Genomic DNA, 24432 nt, shown 5'->3' on the forward strand with positions numbered 1-24432 from the left:
CACGGTACTATTTACATATTTAAAAATTATTTTGCTATAGTGTTTTCAGTTTTCAGTTGTATTCAAACGATCATTCTCTATTATTTTTACATGAATCTATCCTTTTTTTTTTTATCCGTCACTCATATAAGAGAATTTTTTTTTTTTTTTTTTTTTTTGAGAAGGGCCAAATTAGAGGATTAAAAAAAAAAAAAAAAAAAAAAAAAAAACGTGGGTCATAAACATAAAACACAAAAAGATAGGTGAACAAAATGAAAATTCCACGATTGCCCTAACTCCGAAGCTGCCGCCCCAGACCACAACGAATTCTCTATATATAGGATATAGCACACGCGCAATCAAAAAACGCGTATTCGCAAAAAGAAACAAACATAGAGCCTTCGAAGCTGTGCGTTTTGAGCCATCGCCTTTCTCTCTATCTTCCCGATTTCGGAGCTCCTCCGATTCTCTCTCTCTTTCATTCAATTTCTCGCTGTATCGCTCGCCGCCGGTAAGGCCTTCGATACCTGTGAATTTCTCAAAGGCGAAGCTTTGAAAAAAAAAAAAAGCACAATATTGATTTCTAGGGTTTCGTTCTTGATCTCATTCAATTTAGCTGAAAAAAAAAATCGAAGATTTTTGTTTTCTCTGCCTGATTCTGATATCTGTAAATTGAATTTCACCAGTTTTTGGTTCTATTTTTTGTGTTAATTTCGATATTCAGTTTGTGTTCTCTCTCTCTATTTTGTGCTTTATTGAAAAAAAGAAAAAAAAAATTGAATTGTTGGTTTTGGGATTGGGATTATTAGGGGGTTTATTAGAGTTAAAGTTTGAAAAAAGAAATTGATTTTGGGGGTTAGGGTTTGGTTGTTCTGTATTCTGGAATTGTTGAATTGGGGGTTAGCGTTTGGTTGTTTTGTATCCTGGAATTGTTGAATTGGGGGTTAGGGTTTGGGGATTTGGGACTTGATTAGGGATTGTGTGATTGTTATATTTTTTTTGAGTTTGATTATTGATTGAGAAGAGTTGTGGTTGTGAATCAAATGGCGGCAGGGCAGGTTGATGTTTTGAGAAGGGACTTTTATAAGCATTCCAAAAGACAGAATGGTCATTACAGGAATGATTCTCATGGCGCTGAATATGGTCGGGGCCGTGATCATGGTGCTAGACGTAAGAATGGGTACCATTATTCTTCGAGAACTAGTGACTGGGGGTCTAGAAGAGATGGGTTTGGCAGTAGAATCGAGGAGAGAAAGGTGGAAGATTTGTCAAAGGGTGATAAAGTTGCAGGTTATGAAGATGGGGTTCGGTTGCCTGCAGAAAAGAAGAGGAAGATCTCTCCGATTGTGTGGGATAGAGAAGAGAAGGATGTGAGGGTCTCATCTAAGAATAGAGTTGTACTGGTTGCTCCACTGCCATCTCCTTGCCCACCTGCACCCAGCTCGAGTGGTGTGGCATGTCATGACGTTTTGGATGTGGATGTTTCGAAGTGTGCTGTTTCAGGAGTTGAGATTCAGGGATTTGATAATTTGGCAGATAAGGCTGCTGTGGAAGATGGGTTGGTCGGTGAATTGAATTCTCAAACTGATTTGTCCTCTTCATTGCCTTCAGAGCAATCTGGGGATGACTGTAGACAAGAACATGTGGAGGAAGAAGAGTTTGTTGGAGCACGGAATATCTCAATGTCAAGATGGGCTTCTGATGATGAAGCTTTGGATGACTCTAGGAGGTCAAGTCCTGAGAGTGGGGAGATTTGTACAGAACTCTCAGGAGAGGGTAGGGCTAGGTCATCTAGCTTTGATGGAGATGGTTGTTCTGTGGGACCTGTCAGTGGAAGTGGGAGTGAGTTGTTAGATGCTGATTCGATGGGTATTGACGACAAACAAGATGGGAATGCTAGTGTTATGGGGTCAGATGCAGACTCAGAGGATGATGGTGATACCCATCATATTGAAGAGACTAGAGTCCCTACCCAAAGAAGCACAAACATGCTTCAGGGTTGTAGAAGTGTGTACGAGTTTGAATACCTTAAAAAGATAAATGAAGGCACTTACGGGGTTGTGTATAAAGCCAAGGATAAGAAGACGGGGGAAATTGTGGCCTTGAAGAAGGTGAAGATGGGTGTAGAAAAGGGGGATGGTTTCCCTTTGTCATCATTGAGGGAAATAAACATTCTCATGTCTTTCGATCACCCTTCTGTTGTTGGTGTTAAAGAAGTTGTTATGGATGAGGATGACTTTGATAGTGTTTTCATGGTTATGGAGTACATGGAATCTGATGTCAAGGGTGTATTGGAGGTGATGAAAGTCAAGAAACAGCTTTATTGTATGAATGAAGTTAAATGCTTGATGCGGCAGCTGTTGGAGGGTGTCAAGTATCTTCATGACAATTGGGTGATTCATAGAGATTTGAAGACATCAAACCTTCTATTGAGCAATGAGGGTGAGTTGAAAATATGCGACTTCGGGCTGTCTCGCCAATATGGGAGCCCACTAAAGCCCTATACCCCTCTTGTGGTGACCCTCTGGTACAGGTGAGCTGCAGCTATTTAGTTTTTATTTGTGGCCACTGGCCAGCAGTCATGATGTTTTCTGTAGTTTAATTGTGTTGTGTGCATGTTGGGAACTTGCATTGTCAACATATGAAATTGTTTATATCCTTTTCATGATTGTTGCATTCTAAGCCTTTAGGTTTCAATTTCTGTCTTCTCCCCCAACCCACCCCCCCAGTTTTACTCTTAAATCTTCATATTCTGACAAAGGTACACATTAGTTTTCTCAACATCTATTAATTTATGTGTGGTTTTCACTTTGCAGAGCACCTGAACTTCTGCTAGGTACAATGAAGTACTCAACAGCAATTGATATGTGGTCAGTGGGATGTATAATGGCTGAATTGGTAGCACAGGAAGCACTTTTCAGAGGGAAAAATGAAATTGATCAGCTTGGCAAGGTATTCCCACTTTTTTTTTTCCTTTTTCCCTGTTACATGTTTTACATTGCTTTTTTGGTTAATTTTAGTGATGCAATTGGTTAAAATGTTTGCAGATTTTTCAAATTCTTGGCACACCAAATGATAAGATTTGGCCTGGATTAACAAAATTGTCAGGAGTTAGACCAAATATAAAGCAACCGTAAGTATATCTCATTATGCATCTTAATCTTTAATTAAGTTGTGGCTTTCTTTATAATCCTACAAGTGGCAGTGTTTCTCCAACCTTATTGCCTTGGGTGGACCTGCTCACGATGTGTGGATCTTGTATATGAAATTTAGTTTTTGAGTATATTTTCTCTCTTTTAGTAATGTAATTGCTGAATTTGTTTCAGGTATAATCTATTGCGGAAAAAGTTTCCTGCCAGATCCTTCATAGGATCTCCTGTTCTTTGTGATTCAGGATTTGACTTGTTGAACAAACTTTTAACTTACGACCCAGAGAAGGTATATCTATGTGCAAATTAATAAATTAGAATTTGATTCCACATTCTGGAAATTTTATGGTCTTTTTTATGTTGTTGATAAGTTAGGAATTTTATGGTCATGAAATTTATGAGTGCTTCCTTTTGTCTTTGCAGCGGATAACTGCAGAGGCCGCTCTTAAGCATGACTGGTTTAGCAATCTGGCTGCCTGATAATGCTTTAGAGCAAAGCTTTGTGCCATATCTTCTTCAGCAAACTTTATATCCACCTATTTGGTAAGCTTCTTCAAAAGTAACAGAGTCAGAATCCTTTAGAAGAGGAGTGAGAAAGGATTTATGATGAGAGTTAGCTGGTTCACTTGATCGAGAATGCAAGGCGGCCTGATAGTACTACAAAGCAATTTTTTTAGCTTTGTGCCTTATCTTCTTTATCAAACTTTCTTATCTACCCAATTGTTAAGCATCTGCAAAAACCGGGGGGGGGGGGGGGGGGGGGGAACCAGGATCCTTTAGAAGAGGAGTGAGAAAGGAGTTGTGACGAGAATTAGATGCTTCACCTGTTCACGAATGGTGGATTGATGCATAATGGATTTTGGCAGGTGTAGACTAACAACTGACATTTTATTTTTTTCGATGTATATCTTTCTTTGAAGACATATTTCAGTTGAAACTTGTCTAAATATTTCAGGAATATATCTTTGTAAATGATGCAGCTCTGGCTGTAACTAATATTGATACAATGTCAATTTTATTCCTACTACTTCTTCCCTTTATTTATGCTGTATCACTTTGTTTGCTAGAGTTTATGGGTGTACGAGAGGGTGCTTTTTTGGCGTGTGGGACCATGAGGCTGTTATCTATGTTTTGTTAATGATTGTGTTGATCAACTTTCTTTGGTAAGAATATTATATAATATACTTGATAATAATCCTTGTGCCCTCATCCCTTCCAAAATAAACAAAAAACTTAAGTAACTAGAAAATCAATTTTCAAGATTATTTGTAGCCTATGTGATTGATACAAATATTTTTATGTGGTCTGTAAAGGTATCGGGGTGGCTTCATAAGTTGTGACCTCAGATCTTGAAGCCTTGAAATCTAGTCAGTACACAGCTCAACTGGCTTCTATTTGAGATTTTCTTCCTTTCCATTGCAATTTATAACTCTCACCCAATTCACACATGGTATGTTGATAAGGAGGAATGTCTTGTAAATTTTACCTTTGTCTTTGGCAAAGTATTGATTTTGTTCATTATATGTTGCTAAACTACTTTTCAAAAAAAAAAGTTTATATGCTTCCTTTACATGTTCTCTTTGTTATTTCCATCTTTTTTCCACATACTTCATTAATTCTATATCATCATTTATGTTTTCTTCATTTATGACTTGTTTCTGCCTGTGTAAATTTATGAGTTAGGAATTATCACTTGCTGTGTTAGCAAAGTTACCTTGCCCTTCAGTTGCACATTGGTCAGCAATTGGCTGGTATGTTCCAAACTTGCTCTTGTAGGAGTGCTGATGAGATACCTTTTGTCTTTGCTACGTGGTATGTTATTATTAGTTATTATGGGTGGGCAAAAAATTAATTTCCTTCTGATAAAATGACACTGAGCTGCTACTAATCACCTTGAAAATTCTGTTCCACTTTCTTTTGAAGTGAGATATTATTTGTTAGATCATTTTAATTTTATCGCATATTGGATACTAAATGAGGTACGGAAGGTTCTTGATACTTTTTAGCCATTCAAATTGAAATAGCTGACACTTTCCTTGCAAACACTCACCATTACATACAATTGCATGATCACAGTTTTTATTTACATATTTTACATTTTTACTCGTAATGTATTTAGTTTTTCAATCAAAGCAGTAAAGATGGTGGATGATGGGGTCCAAGGTTTCCATGATAGTGACATTGATGAGCAACGATGTTATTGGGTGAGGAAAATGCTTTACTCAAAGATGATGGTGAAATGTTGTACCTTTGGCAGTATGGATAAGATGCACAGTTTATGCAAGTTATGTGAATTTTAATTTTTGTTTATTCAATTATTTGAACCATAAAAATATGAATTTGCACTTCCTCTCATTTTTCTGCAATAAAATAAACTATTTGTTATTCATTTCCTGGTATCTACTCGTGCATTTTGTTAGTTGTTAATTACTGATGTTGTAATTTTTCTTAGAAAGCGGACAAACAAATAAACAGCTAAAGGCCTTCATATTATTCCGTTACATTCGCCATTTTCCTCAAGTATAAGCTTTTACCGACTTACGCTTGTGTTCTGGTCCTCAGAATTAAATTAGTGGGCTTAATCAATTAGCCTAAATGTTTTAACAATTCAATCAATGCACAAATTTTATCCATAAAAAATAAATTTAACCTATCATATTTTTATTTATCGTCTGATACATATGATTTATACGATAAAAATTTATGTGTCATATGATTTATGAGCATGATCAATACATATTTATGATAAGCTACTTTCTATCTTCAACCAATACATAACACAATACGTATGACACAACTATGTGATACTAAGCGATACTAACAAATATTCTTATTTTTTGGTAGAAAGAGGGAATGTTTTATTTGATTAAATAGTAGTTATAAAAAGTTGGTCCATTTGTCATTTCTAGATGGAGTCTAGTGTTCAAAGATGTTAAGAGATACTTTGAGAGTGCTTTTTTTTTTTTTTTCAAAAGATCCCATCTATAGGGGTTAATTACAAAAGTAGGACATTGTGCATATTTTACTAGGCTGCTTCTTTGCATTACTCCTCTCTTGGCCACATTTTTCATCTATCACTTAATAGGTATGACTAATTTGATACAATATCAAAAAGTTAAAAACTAAATTAATACTTTTGAGACGTCAAAGACTAAATTGAAATTCATTGAAAAGGTCAAGAACTAAATCCGTAGTTTACCCAAATCTAATTGGATACAACAAAAGTGCTGAAATAAAAAAGAAGATGTTTGATCATTGTGAAAATGCTACAAATTCATTTTAATAAATGCATTGGGAAGAAATTAGTAAAACAATACATTCAACTCCCCTATTGTTGACGACCCGCACGCTGGATCCAATAATATTGTTTTTCCCGAGGCAAGTCTATGAAAACTATCATCTTTTCGAGCTTTTCTAATTTTTCAAGGGCTTTGAGCTCAGTATTAATGTCCAAATCAGTAAAAGAGGACATAATTTTCACAGCCTTATCCATTGAGTAGGGATCATCAGATTGTATGGTTTTTAAACTTCCAGCGGCTCTGTAAAGCGACGACTCTGACTTCCTCTTCTTTCCAGTTGAGGTATCAGAGTTGGTTACTTGCTTACCTTTTGATATATTTTTTAGTTTGTCCACATAAGTTGCACCAACTTGTTGAGATGATGACGCTGGTGCACCCCTAAGAAAGAGCTCTTTTAGCAACGGATAGTAGGCTAGCCCCTTGTTATGAAAGTCAACACACCTACTGTGCACTTAGAAACAGACAAGATGTGGTATACATAGATTAGAGACACTGGTATATATGAGATTGTTTACATTAAGTATTTAAAAAATAAATGGCATGAAAATTAATTAAATATATAACACTCACATTTATTGCATTAGAGAATAAATAGCATGAAAATTAATTAAATATATAACACTCACCTTTATTGCATTAGACCACGCTAGGGCATTTCCAGTAAAAGTGTTTGTATTAGTATCATATTTCATATCAGGTCTACCCAATAGATGGGTAAACGCTGTGAATCTCGCTTTAAGCCGTCTATATTTATTTTGTATTTGCTTGACGCTATAGCTTTTTTCGTTCTGGTTGTTAAACTCAACTGTGACATCTTCCCACTTGTAACGAGTGTTCCCATTAATGGCTTCTTCTAACAAAAACATAATGAACTTCTTTTCTATAGAATCAGGCCATAGTCCCACTTCCGCAACATTGACAGTCGACTCTGCCATCTATTATCATCATCTATTATCATTGGCTTTATTGCCGTTTAGTTTCTGTTGGAGGGAGTGTAAAGAGAAACTATGGGGATAGAGAGAATTTTTAGTAGTGAAAGTGAGAAGAAGAGGGCTTTATTGTAGGCTTTATAGATGGTAAGCACTCAAACAAATATTAATAAGTTAATAAAATTCTAGCTTCAGGTATACAACCTACTGCCAAAAATCTGAATGATTTGACATAAAAATATTTGATGTGATTTGCTGAGGCATCTAGATCAAATCACCATTTGGGCCTGGCAGTAGGCCATATTAACCGATACAACTATGCTGGTAACGTAAATTGTTGATGAGTATGAGGAACACTTGCGCACCGAGTATGGGAAACAGGATTACACAACATTTTGTTGGAGAGATGTATGCTTTTCAGCCATAACTTAAAATTTCTTAGTTGAAAGGACCTTTAGACTGGTGATTGAATGGTGTTATCTCACGGCACTGGCAAATAGAATGAGCCGTGTGAAACTACTTCATTATATAATATGGTCTTACAAAAAAAAAAAGTCCAATAATACCTGTCAGTTATACCTGGCAACAATATTATGTTAGGCATAAATAAAGTTTTAATTCTCGATTAGAAGCTAATGAACTGCAAGGCACAAGCAGTCTTGTTGGTGTAATCAGTCAGCTGCCTTAAAAAAAAGGGGCCAGACAAAAGATTGCCTTGCCACTTTTGTCCAAGTGGTTCTTAACACTGTCACTTTGTAGCAGGGACGGACCCAGGTAGAGGGCTAAGGGGGCCCGGGCCTCCCCTAGGCCCAAAAAAAAATTTTTTTAGCAAGTAAAATTTTCAAATGAAAGCGCTTGGGCCCCTGAGTTTTTAGCTCAGCCCCCCCGAGCCCGAGTTTTTAGCTTGGGCCCCCTCCCAAAAATCATGAACCCCGTCCCATCATCCGGCCAGCCCATGACCCATGTAAATCTTAAAAAAAAAAAAAAAAAACTCAGCTCTCACTCTCAGCAGGCCAAAACCAAACGGAGAAAGCAAAAAACGAAGGAAACAAAAGAAAAAAAAGAAAAAAGAAAAGAAAGGGAAGTGAGAGGCGAGACAGACAAATAGTGAAGCGAGACAGAGTAGAGATAGAGAGTACTCAGAGAGACGGAGAGCCACTCACCCACACCGTGACGCCGCCGCCCATGCCCATGCCGTGTCGCCGTGATGCTTACGAGTTGCGAGACCCATCTCGTACTTCAACAGCTTTCTGTTCTTGTACTTCAACGGCTCCACTAAATTACATCTCNTTTTTTTTTTTTTTCAGTTAAAGAAGGAATGGATTTTTTTTTTTTTTATAGTGTTATTGAAAATTTTTGAGAGATTGATTTTTTTTTTTTTTTTTTTTTTTTTTCTCTGCTTTGGTAGCTGAGTTGGGTTTTGTGGGAGGGAAGTGGGGTTTGTGAAACTGTGAGCTTAATAAGTAGTATTTTTTATTGGAGAAAATGTGGAGTTTGACTGTAGAGAGTACAGGGTTTAAAGTTTTAAACTAGTGAGCCTCGTCCATTCTTTTTTTTTTTTACTCTATTTATACTTTTTTTTTTTTTGGTTTAATGGTTATACTGTTATATAGTTATTAATAGAATTTTTTTTTTTGATAAGTAGTTATTATAAATGTGGATGTTTCAATTCTAGAAAATATGCATTTCTCAATTTCGGAAAATGCGATGTTTCAATCTCTTAAACACAATTTCAAAGAGTTGATCTTGAATTTTTGGATTATGATTTCGGAACATACAAACAAATATGAGAATATTATGTTAATCAACGTGATGAAATTCGACGGGCTTACATTAAAAAAGGTCAGCACCAACTTCCTGAATTTTCTTTTTTCTGCTTATTTCCGGCCCCCAGCTTAAAATCCTGCGTCCGTCCCTGCTTTGTAGTGAAAGTTATGGTCTTCCCTAGTACAAAAAGAACTAGGCAGAACTCGAGAAAGAAAATTGTATTAATAAGCGGCCTATTTATCGTCCATCCGAATATGGTTGCTCCGCCAAGGTTGGACTGCATGTACATAACTGCAAAACCAAGTGAAGTTGATTAAAACTTCATGAGCATGTACATAAATTCAGAGCAATAAAAGTGTATCCATTGTGTGTGAATTATAAAGATGATATGTGTGATATGATCAGTTTAGTGTAAAGCAGTGTGTTGCAAGGGCATGACTTGGACAATGAAGATGAAAAAGAAAAAAACAAAGGATTAATGTCCAAAATAGAAGAAATGTTTAATCAGATTTCTTAAAATTATGCTTGAAATATTAATATCAACGTTTTAAGATTCAATATGATATCATATATGAAATCTCTACCTATAAAGGAACACACTTTCTGCACTTACTGCAAAATCACCACCATTTACTGCAAAATCACCACCATTTATGAAGTTAATAATATCAGGGTTTCCCGTGGTCTCTAGCAGAGCCACAAATTGACTCGCTGTCACAACTAACAACTCCAGAACAAGATATATTTGGAACCTGTGGCTAATTTTGGATAGGTTATACTTTAACAATTTCCTGCTGTGGGATAAGATGAATACATAAGAAAATGATATTTGCCCAAATATTATGCAGGACAATCAAGAGAAAAATAAAATAACAAGAAAATTAAAGATAACCCTATGAATTAGGTGCCTGGAATCAGCATCAAGCAAGAAAATTTAGGCATTAACACCTAAATTTTCTGTTTGTGTGAAGAGAAAAGGAAAGAAAAGAGTAACAGAAAAGAAGAGGGAGAGAGAGATTGATTCACTGACAGAATTGGTATTTCTTGCTTAATGATAAAACTGAAGAGTACAAAGATATTTATAATACAGAGTATTAGCTAAACCCAACTCTAGCGATCCCAAGCCCCCTACCTAGTACCTGCTCCCTTACCTATCCCGATCAGTTTGTAACTAAAGGGAGTTGGTGGAGTGCCGCAAACCGAACCAGCTCGCCTCTTGCCTCAACTGACAACTCAGAGCTGAGCTTTCCTTTTCCGGCGAAGCCCAACTCAGTCTGAAGATAGAGGATGAACTGTGCCTCCTCTCCATGTCAGAAATGGGAAGCACTGGACATTGTTCTCCGCCTTCTTCAGATTGAGCTGTGCGAAGTTGACCTCCTCCACTGCCTCTCCCAGCTCGTTCATCATCTTCCGTATCATCTTCTTAAGAGACATGACGATCGGATCCGGATGTGCTAGCCTTTGTCCGATTGTCATGTCTCTTAAGAAGATGATACGCAAGATGATGAACGAGCTCGGAGAGGCAGTGGAGGAGGTCAACTTCGCACAGCTCAAGCTGAAGAAGGCGGAGAACAATGTCCAGAAAGTCTTTGAGAAGCTCAAAGACAAGAAAAGTGCTTCCCATTTCTGACATGGAGGAGGCACAAGCAAAAGAAAGACGAAAAGGAAGAAATACTGAAAGTGTTTTGGACAATAGGGTGGTCAATGGCTTCAATATATAATTCAGTTCAGTTCATATACCGTTCCAAATCACTCCAACGGCTCTTTCTCCTTTCAGCGTCTCCCACAACCCAACGGCTCTTTCTCCTTTCAGCTTCTCTCTGTTTCTTTTCTTTGATTTTCCCAACTCTCCATTTCTTTCTCTTCTTGAGAATAACTTCTGTCCGGAGCTGGGCTTATTTACGCCACCAATCAGGATCTGTCACGTCAGACGTTTAATGAGGAAGCAGTACACTCTATCACACAGGATTATAACTCAATTAAAATTAAAATCATTTACCTGGAGAAACAGCACCAACGCGTAACACATTCCGTCTCCTCCGACTACCGGAGCTCCACCCCGCCGCTGGAGCCGCCATGGCGTCGTTCTGAGCCGGCGCTGACGCACCCAACCTCAAGGTTTGTTTTAATTTCTGTTTATTGTTTGACTAGTTATTTCCCCAAAATTTATTAGGTTTCGAAATTTTGATGAGTTTGGGTTATTTTTTGGATATCAATCTGTTCATATTGGGATGGGTTTTGTTGATTTATATGGATTTTGCTTTCTTTTTTTTTTTTTTTGGTTTGTCAAGTAATTTTTCCAAGCTAAGTAATAATGGAGGCCAAAACTTAAAAGGTCCCACCTAGAGGATGGATTGAAAATTAAGTGAATAGAGATTTTGGGACATGACCCAGCAAAGTGGTGGGCTGATCAAACTTTATGTGGACGGCCTTTTAGGAGATGATCACTTGACCCGTGAATCTGGGGTGGTACATGAGATGATGAGATTTTGCAAGTTAGGCCTTGAATTTTCCTAAAATTTGGGAGTCTGCTCCAATATTGCTGATAGATATTGGCCGTGGAATTTTTTTTCTAAGTTGCATGAAACCTGGACACCTATCCTTATTCCATAGAAGTAGTGCTTTGGGGTCATATGACTTCTACACTTAAGGAATCTGGCATATCTGTAGATCCTAAGGATCATATTTTAAGAGTAGTAATTAGTTACTGGGAGGCAAATACAATGTATAACAATCTTGCCAACTTCGTAAGCTTGTTGCATGCTAGATCACAACCCTGCTACCACACAGCCCACCTCAATCATCAAACAACCACCATTGCATGCGAACTCATCACGAGGTGAATGATAAAAAATCAAACCCATTTTCAATGAAATGAATCAAAAAACCCACTTGCAAATCCTGAGTACTTTGAGACTCGCCAACGAAGATCGAAGGCAAGTTTGGGTATTTGGAGTGATGCCACTTAGATTGATGCTGGCGCTGGGTTGAGTTCTTAGAGCAATAGGGGATGCTAGATATGAAATCCCAATTAAAGGAGAGAGAGAAGAAATAAAGGGAAAAAAATGTTGTGTGTGTGTGTGTGTGTGAGAGAGAGAGAGAGGGGGGGGGGGGGGTGGGGAGGTGGGTAGAAGAAGATAAGGGAGGGTAACAATGACAAGATGCCATTGTACTTAAAGACGAGCGCCCTTAGTGAGGTACTCAACTTTAGAAACTAGGAGAGCAAGGTGACCACCTTAAGTCATGAAAACGGCACTAAGGCAAGAGCCTTAGCATTTATTTATTTTTACTTTATTTTTATAGAAGTTTGTTGTAAAACCTATTATTAGATTATTAATTTAAAAAAGAATGTTATAGAACCTATTGTTAAAATAATTAATAGATCCTAAACCAAGTTAATCATATTTTGAAATCATTTGGTAGACCTAATTTATTCATGCAACGCATTTAAAAACATTTCATTTTTTATATTTCAATACAATAGGTACATATGATTTAAGTTCTATATGTATAATAAATATTTTTTGAATTTGGTGCCTTGCTTTACTTGGGCTAGCGCCTTTTTGTCCCTTCACACGTTGGGTGATGCAAGGCTGTGGTGCCTTAAGGTCGTCTTTTGCCTTTGACTACCTTGCAAGATGCTCGATTTTTTTCATTTTTTATTGTAAGCCATGTGATCTCTCCATTAGCAATTAGATGGAACACGGATAGAAGGGTCTATTGGTATAATACCAAATTGGTGGGGAAAAAATAGGTTGACAAGGTCTTATTTCAACAATATAAAAGTTTACAAGGTCTTAGTGAAATTTACCCCAAAAAAAAAAATTTTGATGTCATCTATATATGTGCCTCTACTTATATAGTTATATTATAATCCACAGTGTAGGTTCAGGTGGTTTCATTACATTCTCAATGGGTTGTAAAAGTTAACATTCATCAACAGTTTAAAATGTTCAATTATGTTATTGAATAATTTATATGTATGATGTATAGGGATGAGAAGAACATACATTTATTTGTAGAAGTTCACAGCTAATAGTTAGTTTGGTAACTCTTGCTTTTTACCACAAAAACTCATATGTTAAGCACCTTTGCTATGTTTTATTTTTTATTTATTTTTGGTTTAAACATTACTTTTTTCATTTAGATGCTTTGACCAAAAGAACTTATTGTTTATATAATTTTTATCACTGATTTGCATCCAAATAAAAAAATTTAGTTTATTTTCTTTGTCTGGATCTAGATCTTTCGTTACAGAATTAATGGGTATGGCAGGAGCTCCTATTACGAACTTTCACTCTCTCTCTCTCAGTATTTAGGATAGATTGATCTACTTGGCCATCTTTTCTGGCAGCCAGTAGGCTTGGGAAAAATTGCCAAACTTATAAATGCTGGGAAGATAGATTCTTCTGAATTGATTACAATGAAAACACTCAAGGTACATTTACTTTCTTCTCTAGTTTCCAAATTTGAACCGTTTCCTTTCCTTCATTTGCTTTGGCTCATTCTGGCTATAACTATTGCAATAGGATACAGAGGCAATAGGAAAGCAAATAAAAGATGGAGTAGGATTGATGGGATGAGGTGCTGAACAAATCAAGTGGCCAATTCATCTGGAGGTGAATCTTTATCTTAGGTCTTTCTGCATTATATACTGACCATGCCTTTTTTTCCATGTAGTCGAGGCATCATTCATGCTTCATATTAAATTTTTTTGCTTTTCTGTCACAAGTATTGTTATTGCACCACTGTCATAAGTATTGTTCCGGCATCATTCTTGCTTCATATATCAACCTGGTGAGTTGAGACTTGAGAGTGCTGCTGCACCACTTCAACCAGATGTTGAATATAGAAAACAAAAATGATGTCATCTATATCTATGCCTCTATTATACTCAACTGCACCACTTCAATCTGATGGAGAATACAGAAAAAGAAAAAAAAAGTGATATCATCTATATCTATGTCTCTATTTATATTTTAGTGCTGTATTACTTATTAAAAAAATATGTTCATGCTGTATTATTTTAATGCCACAGTTTTGGTCCTGGTGGTTTCATTATATTCTCAATGATCATAAAAGTCAACGTTTACTAAAATCTTGAAATGTTCAACTTTGCCATTGAATAATTTTTATGTATAATGCATATGGATGAGTAAAATATATATTTATTTGTAAATGTTCAGAGCTTAGTAGTTTTATTCCAAACAACTAGGTTCATGGCTAAGTAATTAGTTTGAAGACTCTAGGTGTTTACCATATTTATGCACTGCACTTTCAATGAGACATCAGGTGTGGATCTTGTATATGAAATTTCGAAGTGTTTTGGATGTGGATGTTTTGAAGTGTGCTGTTTCAGGAGTTGAGATTCAGGGATTTATAATTTGGCAGATAAGGCTGGTGTCGAAGATGGGTTGGTGGGTGAATTGAATTCTCAAACTGATTTGTCCTCTTCATTGCCTTCAGTGCAATCTGGGGATGACTGTAGACAAGAACATGTGGAGGAAGAAGAGTTTGTTGGTGCACGGAATACCTCAATGTCAAGGTGGGCTTCTGATGATGAAGCTTTGGATGACTCTAGGAGGTCGAGTCCTGATAGTGAGGAGATTCGTACAGAACTCTCAGGAGAGGGTAGAGCTAGGTCATCTAGCTTTGATGGAGACGGTTGTTCTGTGGGACCTGTCAGTGGAAATACATATTGTGAGGGTGAGTTGTTAGATGCTGATTCGATGGGTACTGACGACAAACAAGATGAGAATGCTAGTGTTTCTGGGTCAGATGCAGACTCAGAGGATGATGGTGATAACCATCATTTTGAAGAGACTAAATTCCCTTCCCAAAGAAGCACAAACATGCTTCAGGGTTGTAGAAGTGTGTACGAGTTTGAATACCTTAAAAAGATAAATGAAGGCACTTATGGGGTTGTGTATAAAGCCAAGGATAAGAAGATGGGAAATTGTGGCCTTGAAGAAGGTGAAGACGGGTGTAGAAAAGGGGGATGGTTTCCCTTTGTCATTATTGAGGGAAATAAACATTCTCATGTCTTTCAATCACCCTTCTATTGTTGGTGTTAAAGAAGTTGTTATGGATGAGGATGACTTTGATAGTGTCTTCATGGTTATGGAGTACATGGAATCTGACGTCAAGGGTGTATTGGAGGCGATGAAAGTCAAGAAACAGCTTTATTGTATGAGTGAAGTTAAATGCTTGATGCGGCAGCTGTTGGAGGGTGTCAAGTATCTTCATGACAATTGGGTGATTCATAGAGATTTGAAGACATCAAACCTTCTATTGAGCAATGAGGGTGAGTTGAAAATATGTGACTTAGGGCTGTCTCGCCAATATGGGAAGCCCACTAAAGCCCTATAACCCTCTGGTACAGGTGAGCTGCAGCTATTTAGTTTTTATTTGTGGCCACTGGCCAGCAGTCATGATGTTTTCTATAGTTTAATTGTGTTGTGTGCATGTCAGGAACTTGCATTGTCAACATACAAAATTGTTTATATCCTTTTCATGATTGTTGCATTCTAAGCCTTTGGGTTTCAATTTCTGTCTTCTCCCCACACCACCCCCCCCCACCCCCCCCCCCCCCCCCCCCAAGTTTTACTCTTAAGTCTTCGTATTCTGACAAAGGTACACATTAGTTTTCTCAACATCAAATAATTTATGTATTGTTTTCACTTTGCAGAGCACCTGAACTTCTGCTAGGCACAAAGATGTACTCAACAGCAATTGATATGTGGTCAGTGGGATGTATAATGGCTGAATTGGTAGCGCAGGAAGCACTTTTCAGAGGGAAACATGAAATTGATCAGCTTGGCAAGGTATTCCTACTTTCTTTTTCTTTTTTCCTTTTTCCCTGTTACATGTTTTACATTGCTTTTTGGGTTCATTTCAGTGATGCAATTGGTTAAAATGTTTGCAGATTTTTCAAATTCTTGGCACACCAAATGATAAGATTTGGCCTGGATTAACAAAATTGTGGGGAGTTAGACCAAATATAAAGCAACCGTAAGTATTTCTCTCTATGCATCTTAATCTTTAATTAAGTTGTGGCTTTCCTCTCTATTTATAATCCTCCAAGTGGCAGTGTTTCTCCAACCTTATTGCCTTGGGTGGACCTGCTCACGATGTGTGGATCTTGTATATGAAATTTAGTTTTTCAGTATATTTTCTCTCTTTTAGTTACGTAATTGCTGAATTTGTTTCAGGTATAATCTGTTGCAGAAAAAGTTTCCTGCCAGATCCTTCATAGGATCTCCTGTTCTTTGTGATTCGGGATTTGACTTATTGAACAAACTTTTAACTTACGACCCAGAGAAGGTATATCTATGCGCAAATTAATAAATTAGAATTTGATTCCACATTCTGGAAATTTTATGGTCTTTTTTATGTTGTTGATAAGTTAGGAATTTTATTGTCATGAAATTTATGAGTGCTTCCTTTTGTCTTTGCAGCGGATAACTGCAGAGGCCGCTCTTAAGCATGACTGGTTTAGCAATCTGGCAGCCTGATAAGGCTTTAGAGCAGAGCTTTGTGCCATAGCTTCTTCAGCAAACTTCATATCCACCTATTTGGTAAGCTTCTTCAAAAGTAACAGAGTCAGAATCCATTAGAAGAGGAGTGAGAAAGGATTTATGATGAGAGTTAGCTGATTCACTTGATTGAGAATGCAAGGCAGCCTGATAGTACTACAAATCAATTTTTTTAGCTTTGTGCCTTATCTTCTTTATCAAACTTTCTTATCTACCTAATTGTTAAGCATCTGCAAAAAAAAAAGGAAAAAAAGAAAAAAAGAAAAAGAAAAAGAAAAAGCCAGGATCCTTTAGAAGAGGAGTGAGAAAGGAGTTGTGACGAGAATTAGATGCTTCACCTGTTCAAGAATGGTGGATTGATGCATATTGGATTTTGGCAGGTGTAGACTAACAACTGACATTTTATTTTTTGCAATGTACATCTTTCTTTGAAGACATATTTCAGTTGAAACTTGTCTAAATATTTCAGGAATATATCTTTGTAAATGATGCAGAGGGCTGTAACTAATATTGAAACAATGTCAATTTTATTCCTACTACTTCTTCCCTTTATTTATGCTGTATCACTTTGTTTGCTAGAGTTTATGGGTGTACGAGAGGGTGCTTTTTTGGCGTGTGGGACCATGAGGCTGTTATCTATGTTTTGTTAATGATTGTGTTGATCAACTTTCTTTGGTAAGAATATTATATAATATACTTGATAATAATCCTTGTGCCCTCATCCCTTCCAAAATAAACAAAAAACTTAAGTAACTAGAAAATCAATTTTCAAGATTATTTGTAGACTATGATTGATACAAATATTTTTATGTGGTCTGTAAAGGTATCAGGGTGGCTTCATAAGTTGTGACCTCAGATCTTGAAGTCTTGAAATCTAGTCAGTGCACAGCTCAACTGGCTTCTGTTTGAGATTTTCTTCCCTTCCATTGCAATTTATAACCCTCACACAATTCACATATGGTGTGTTGATAAGGAGGAATGTCTTGTAAATTCTACCTTTGTCTTTGGCAAAGTATTGATTTTGTTCATTATATGTTGCTAAACTACTTTAAAAAAAAAAAAAAAAAAGTTTATAGATTGCTTCCTTTACATGTTCTCTTTGTTATTTCCATCTTTTTTCCTCTCTTTTTTCCACTTACTTCATTAATTCTTTATCATTATTTATGTTTTCTTCATTTATGACTTGTTTCTGCCTGTGTAAATTTATGAGTTAGGAATTATCACTTGCTGTGTTAACAAAGTTACTTTGCCCTTCAGTTGTACATTGGTAAGCAATTGGCTGGTATGTTCCAAACTTGCTCTTGTAGGAGTGCCGATGAGATACCTTCTGTTTCTACTACGTGGTAGGTTATTATTAGTTATTATGGGTGGGCAAAAAAGTAATTTCATTATGATAAAATGACACTGAGCTGCTATTAATCACCTTGAAAATTCTGTTCTACTTTCTTTTGAAGTGAGATATTATTTGTTAGATCATTTCAATTTTATCGCATATTGGATACTAAATGAGTTACCGAAGGTTCTTGATATTTTTAGCTATTCAAATTGAAATAGCTGACACTTTCCTTGCAAACACTCACTATTACATACAATTGCATGATCACAGTTTCTATTTACATATTTTATATTTTTACTCATGGAATGTATTTAGTTTTTCAATCTAGTTTTTCTATCAAAGCAGTAAAGATGGTGGATGATGAGGTCCAAGGTTTCCATGATAGTGGCATTGATGAACAACGATGTTATTGGGTGAGGAAAATGATTTACTCAAAGATGGTGTTGAAATGTTGTTGTTGTACCGTTGGCCGTATGAATAAGATGCACGGTTTATGCAAGTTATGTAAATTTTAATTTGTGTTTATTCAATTATTTGATCCATAAAAATATGAATCTGCACTTCCTCTCATTTTTCTGCAATAAAATAAACTAATTGTTATTCATTACCTGGTATCTTTACAAGTGCATTTTGTTAGTTGTTAATTACTGATGTTGTAATTTTTCTTAGAAAGCGGACAAACATATAAACAGCTAAAGGCCTTCGTATTATATAATTATTCCATTGCATTCACCATTTTCCTCAAGTATAAGCTTTTATCGACTTACGCTTGTGCTCTGGTCCTAGAATTAAATTAGTGGGCTCTATCAAGTAGCCTAATTTTTTTGTGTTTTGTGTTAAAAACAAGTTTAACAATTCGATCAAAGCACAAATTTTAACCAAAAAAATAATAAATCTAATCTATCATATTTCTATGTATCATTTGATTCATCTAATTTATACGATGCAGATTTATGTGTCATATGATTTACGAGCATGATCATTACATATCTATGGTAAGCTACTTTTTACCTTCAATCGATACATAACACTATATGTATGATACAACCATGCGATACTGACAACTATGCTACAAAACACAATACATATGATACTAAAAACTATGCGGTACTAACAAATATATTTGTTATTTTTTGGTAGAAAGAGGGGATGTTTTATTTGCTTAAGTAGTAGTTACAAAAGTCGGTCCATTAGTTATCCTTGGACGGAGTCTAGTATTCAAGGATGTTAAGGGACACTCTGGAAGTTTTTTTTTTTTTTTTTTTTTTTTTTTTTTCCAAAAGATCCCATATATAGGAGATTAATACAAAAGTAGGACATCATGCATATTTTACGAGGTTGCTTCTTTGCATTACTCTCTCTTGGCTAGATCATCTGCAATGTTATTAGTTTCATGAAAATGTGACTGGTAGGACGGTCCATGCTCTACTTAGTAGGGCCCTGCAATCTCAAATAAATGGAGCCATAGCCAGAGTGTAGTCTCATTTGATGTTAACCAACATATCACAATATTACATACTTTTGAGTGGATTTGTGGTGTCTTTTGTATTAGAACCCCTTTCCCTCTCCCTTTATGTTGTGTTTGTTTCTAAAAAAAAAATCACAATATTGAAATTAATTTGCATGTTATAAATTTGTAATCAAATTCCCTGGCAATTAATAAACCTTGTCTAACAGCTCATAATTTTGCAGCATTATTTGTGTCAAAATCAATATGCACACTACCATTAGTATTCAAAGCTATAAAAGGATTTTTTTTTTTTTGGGGGGGGGGGGGGTGCCATGAAATATGTGTGGTGATTTTAGTTTTTGTAAAAACAGAGAAGTGTGCTAAATAGAAAAATTCTGAGGCTAGTTGTTGTGTCTTGTAAATGCATTGATGGAGGGAAGCTGAAGGAGGACGAAAAATCCTATCATTACGAGCAAGCCTGAGGTGCCAAAGACCAAAAGCAAATATAATGCTTCAGGGTGTAAAAGAAGACCCTACAAGGTTTATATTGGTGAGATTTGCTTTTAACCAATTAACCGTAGGAGAGTGAAAAAAAAAATTCTCTTTGTCCTGGTAAATTTATCCAGAATTCTTTATCCCGAGGACAATTTCTAATAACATGTGAGGTTGTTTCAACATGACTACATCGATGTCAAGTAGGATCAATATCATGATGGATATATGCTATAAAAAGTATCTGGTAGGGAGTCGATTATGGCAACATTTCCATATGAAAATTTGAATTTCGTATACACATGGAATTTTCCATATCCAATTCCATTCACTAGGGCCAGCTGTTGTATCCTTGATTTCATATAGATATCTAGTTGCTTCTTTAATAGTACAATTACCCACAATAGTAGGCCATATTAATTGATCCTGTTGAGAAGACACCATGACAGTAAGCCATATTAATTGATACTAACAACAATGCTGGTAACGTAAATTTTTGATGAGCATGAGGAACACTTACACACCGAGTATGGGAAACAAGATTACCCAACATTTTGCTGGAGAGATGTATGCTTTTCAGCCATAACTTAAAATTTCTTGTTGGAGGGACCTTTAGACTAGTGATTGATAGTGTTATCTCACGGCACTGGCAAATAGAATGAGCTGTGTGAAACTACTTCATATTATAATATATAGTCTTAACAAAAAAAAAAAGAGTCCAATAGTATCTGTCAGTTATACCTGGCAACAATATTATGTCAGGCATAAATAAAGTTTTAATTCTCGATTAGAAGCTAATGAACTGCAAGGCACAAGCAGTCTTGCCAGTGTAACCAGTCTGCTGCCTTAAAAAAAAAAGGTCAGACAAAAGATTGCCTTGCCACTGTTGTCAAAGTGGGTTCTTAACACCGTCACTTCGTAGTGAAAGTTATGGTCTTCCCAAGTACAAAAAGAACTAGGGAGAACTCGAGAAAGAAAACTGTATTAATAAGTGGCCTATCAATTGTCCATCCGTATATGGTTGCTCCGCCAAGGTTGGACTGCATGTACATTACTGCAAAACCAAGTGAAGTTGATTAAAACTTCATGAGCATGTACAAAAATTCAGAGCAATAAGTGTATCCATTGTTTGTGAATAATAGAGATGATTTGTGTGATATGATCAATTTAGTGTAAAGCAGTATGTTGCTAGGGCATGACTTGGACAAAATTGAAGGTGAAGACTTATTGACCTTAAATATAGTAGAATGATAAAAAGGGAAATCTGCAGCTGAAATTAATTAGTTATCAGGTTGAGGTGTAACAAACATTTCTAATCTGTGTCTATTTGTGAGGAAGAGAGAGTAATCCTAAGTCTCTTGAAAGACTTGCAACAAGAGAGCCATTGCATTTCTGATGCAATAAAGCTCTCACTCAATTGAGTGTTAGCTTGCTAACACTAATTTAATCAACATGTCCTAACTATCAGGGAGAAAACAAAACTGATGCATCTCAAAACGACTACTATATGGAATGTAAATCCATTAGTCAAGTTGTTCTAGTCAATGGCTATCTTCAGCTGCATTTTTTTTAAGACAATGGTACAGAAAGTGCTTGTAGATGTACCAAAAGCTTGTCGCTTATGATACATGGATATGTAAGAGGCCATTTGAGTATTTGTAGGTACTGGGGAATAATCGATTGACTCCAGATCACTTTCTGAGTAGTTGATGGGCAATGAACCTGCTGGAATAGCAGCCTCCAAGTTCCCACCATTACTTGAAATTCCCCTTTGAGAAACATCATTGGGGTTGCACGTAACTAAAGCATGCCATCTGCTTGAAATTGCTGCAAGACTTAGAGACCTATATGAAATCTTTGCAGCTGAATGAAGGCAAATTATGAGCCCAACAAGCTCAACGATAGAGGATACCTGCCACAGCCCCAATTAAGCACCATAAGAATGAAAATTATGCAAGTTCTTGAATTATTATGCGAAATAATGCAAATTTCATTTAGTTGTGTGGAATGCTATGAAGCTCTATGCACATATAATATCTATGTAAATATTTTTTTCTTGAAAAAGGAAGATGAAAAGGATTAATGTCCAAAATAGAAGAAATTTTTTATCAGATTTCTTAAAATTATGCTTGAAATATTAATATCAACTTTTTAAGATTCAATATTATATCATCTATGATTTCTCTACCGATGAAGGAACACACTTTCTGCACTTACTGCAAAATCACCACCATTGATGAAGTTAATAATATCAGGGTTTCCCGTGGTCTCTAGCAGAGCCACAAATTGACTAGCTGTCACAACTAACAACTCCAGAACAAGATATATTCTGAACCTGTGGCTAATTTTGGATAGGTTATGCTTTAGACGAATGTGCTCCTCTATGTACACCGAAACATCTAGATCCCTTTCCAAAAGCTTCCCATAGTTTTCAAAGTGTATTATTTGCAAGTTGCACACCAAATTGAAAAGAGCACTGCCTGACAGAAAGATTGTGGTTGAATAAGTCCATGAAACCAGCGAGGCAAATAATGTAGCAACAGATTGCCACCATGAATCATTGTGCGCATATACCATACGAATGACATCGCGAACAGTCTTTAAAAGGAAGCATGGTAATAGCCACACTGCCAACAAGCGGAAGAAACCCTGAAGAAAGAGAATTGTCTATTTTATAATTTACTGCTGTGGTATAAGATGAATACATAAGAAAATGATATCTTCCCAGATATTGATGCTGGACAATCAAGAGGAAAATAATATAACAAGAAAAAGATAAGCCTAAGAATCAGCACTTAGGGGTTGCCTGGAATCAGCATCGAGCAAGGAAATTTAGGCATTAACACCTAATTTGAAAAATCTCCAATTTGAAATTTAATTAATCAGTTGTCTAACATAAAATAAACCACCTGAAATCCCTATCCAATCTAATCCTTATTTGAACTCAAAATAAAATGAAATCCTAAACTAATCCAACTACATAAGAAATCCAATCTAATAAGGTGTGCTGTCCGCAACAGATATCAGTGCAAAAAAACTATAATTGTAGATATGCTGATGGACCAGATAGACCAATAAAGTATTATTCACTTTGATTTACCAAACGCTCAAAATGCTTGTGTATTCAATAATTTACTGCTGTCGTATAAGTTGAGTACATAAGAAAAGGAGTCCTGCCCAGATAGTGCAAAACAGCTACAACAGCAGATGAACTCATGAGCCATATAGACCCTTAAAGAACTATTCACTATAATTTGCCTAAAGTTCAAAATATTGAAGTTTTTTTCACTGAAAGCACTTCATCACAAAAAGCTCTGCAACTAAAGTTCTATAGATAAAAGCTCTACTTCCTATAACAATTCCAATCGGACACACAGTCATATATAGCACACAGAGAAATGAATTCTATAATATCTATGGGATTCTCTAGCTGTGTTAGTACAAACTTCACCCCGGGTTCAAATTGTTCAATAAACTAATTCATTAACTAAACATGATAGTTCCAATTATATGGTAAAAACTCCAAATACGGAATACTAAACACTAGTAGATGCGTGTTTTGAAAGGCTCTAAATTGCAAGCAAGAAAGAAGAAAGTTGGGTATTTCTCACGTTGATCTTTTGTATGTATTCTTCACGAAACTGTGTCATATGACCATGATGCCGATCCACAAACAGAAACTTCCTTACACCATACTTGCGAAGATTGTGTGAAATGAACAGCAGAGAAATGGCTGCCACAAGGGACTCAGAAATCAGAATCTCAAGCTCAAAGTTTTTGATCTGATACTTCTCGCAGTCGGAACAATAAGAGAGCTCGATTATAGAAAGTGGAAGTGCAACACCTAGAAGAAGAAATACGAGCCATGACAGAGTGGCGCTTAAAGCAGAGTATTGGCAGAAGCCAAAGATTCTGATAAATGTTTCTAAGCGATGGAGGGAGTGATTTAGTTGAGTGTCATTTAGTTCTTGTTGGTTCGAGTCTAATATAATAAGTGGGGTTTGAGCTGAAGCGGGTGGTTCTGTTTGTGTGTTAGGAACTGCCATAAAGTAGTGAAAGTGAGTATGTCAACGTTAAAAAATGGTTCTATTTCATGGATTCAAAGGCTGAGTTGAGTTTAACTGAAGGGTATGATGCATGAATCAAATAAAAGAGAGAGAGAGAGAGAGAGAGAGAGTTTGGTAGGTATTGAAGATGATAGGCAGTAGAAAGAAAGGCACACTTTAACTCATTTTTTGTATTTTTCTACCTATCTTTAAAACTCTGAAAAGGCAATTGAAAAAGTATTAAAGAGAGGATTATCGTGAACCGTGTTTCAACTTTTTTGACTATAGTTAAATTAATTTCACGACAATTCGTCAAGTACTGATGTATGCATATTTGGAAAAATTATTAAATATTTTGAGAGTATAATAATTGTATATATATATATATATATATTTTTTTTTTTACATGAATGGTAAGTCTCATCATAAATTTAATTAGTGAGGCTTATA

General features: G+C 36.1%; 3 protein-coding genes and 1 long non-coding RNA gene across 11 annotated transcripts; 2 read left to right on the top strand and 2 right to left on the bottom strand.

Moving 5' to 3' along the window:
• The first annotated feature begins 372 nt into the window (after positions 1 to 372).
• Positions 373 to 4168, top strand: LOC112013353 (cyclin-dependent kinase G-2). The gene is made up of 5 exons (XM_024045750.2): positions 373 to 2512; positions 2796 to 2931; positions 3027 to 3112; positions 3306 to 3417; positions 3552 to 4168. Exons 1-5 carry the CDS (start codon positions 1023 to 1025, stop codon positions 3606 to 3608), a joined length of 1881 nt encoding a protein of 626 aa, XP_023901518.1. The 5' UTR covers positions 373 to 1022; the 3' UTR covers positions 3609 to 4168.
• Positions 4169 to 8992: 4824 nt separating this feature from the next.
• LOC111985908 (uncharacterized) lies at positions 8993 to 24173 on the bottom strand. Of its 8 annotated transcripts, none has more exons than XM_065780463.1 (6): positions 23548 to 24170; positions 22154 to 22585; positions 21542 to 21848; positions 20678 to 20990; positions 20461 to 20582; positions 20141 to 20362 (listed from the first exon to the last, which is right to left on the bottom strand). In XM_065780463.1, the coding sequence occupies exons 1-4, from the start codon at positions 23980 to 23982 to the stop codon at positions 20848 to 20850; spliced, it is 1317 nt and encodes a 438-aa protein (XP_065636535.1). In that variant the 5' UTR covers positions 23983 to 24170; the 3' UTR covers positions 20141 to 20362; positions 20461 to 20582; positions 20678 to 20847. The 8 variants fall into 8 exon arrangements, with proteins under 8 accessions (XP_065636536.1, XP_065636533.1, XP_065636537.1 ...); XM_065780462.1 differs by having other exon boundaries at positions 20457 to 20582; XM_024017562.2 differs by having other exon boundaries at positions 20141 to 20582; positions 21659 to 21848.
• LOC136070473 (uncharacterized) lies at positions 10150 to 11189 on the bottom strand. Its single transcript, XR_010631711.1, has 2 exons — positions 11123 to 11189; positions 10150 to 11041 (listed from the first exon to the last, which is right to left on the bottom strand). It is a non-coding gene; the product is annotated as an uncharacterized LOC136070473 (long non-coding RNA).
• Positions 13905 to 17236, top strand: LOC111985804 (cyclin-dependent kinase G-2-like). Its single transcript, XM_065780468.1, is given in 8 exon segments — positions 13905 to 13920; positions 14515 to 15076; positions 15078 to 15484; positions 15487 to 15505; positions 15812 to 15947; positions 16049 to 16134; positions 16335 to 16446; positions 16581 to 17236. Coding segments are annotated over 7 exon segments (1233 nt in total). The 5' UTR covers positions 13905 to 13920; positions 14515 to 14660; the 3' UTR covers positions 16638 to 17236.
• Positions 24174 to 24432: the final 259 nt, after the last annotated feature.

Source organism: Quercus suber, unplaced genomic scaffold, assembly GCF_002906115.3.
Source record: "Quercus suber isolate HL8 unplaced genomic scaffold, Cork oak 2.0 scaffold_236, whole genome shotgun sequence".
NCBI lineage: Eukaryota > Viridiplantae > Streptophyta > Magnoliopsida > Fagales > Fagaceae > Quercus > Quercus suber.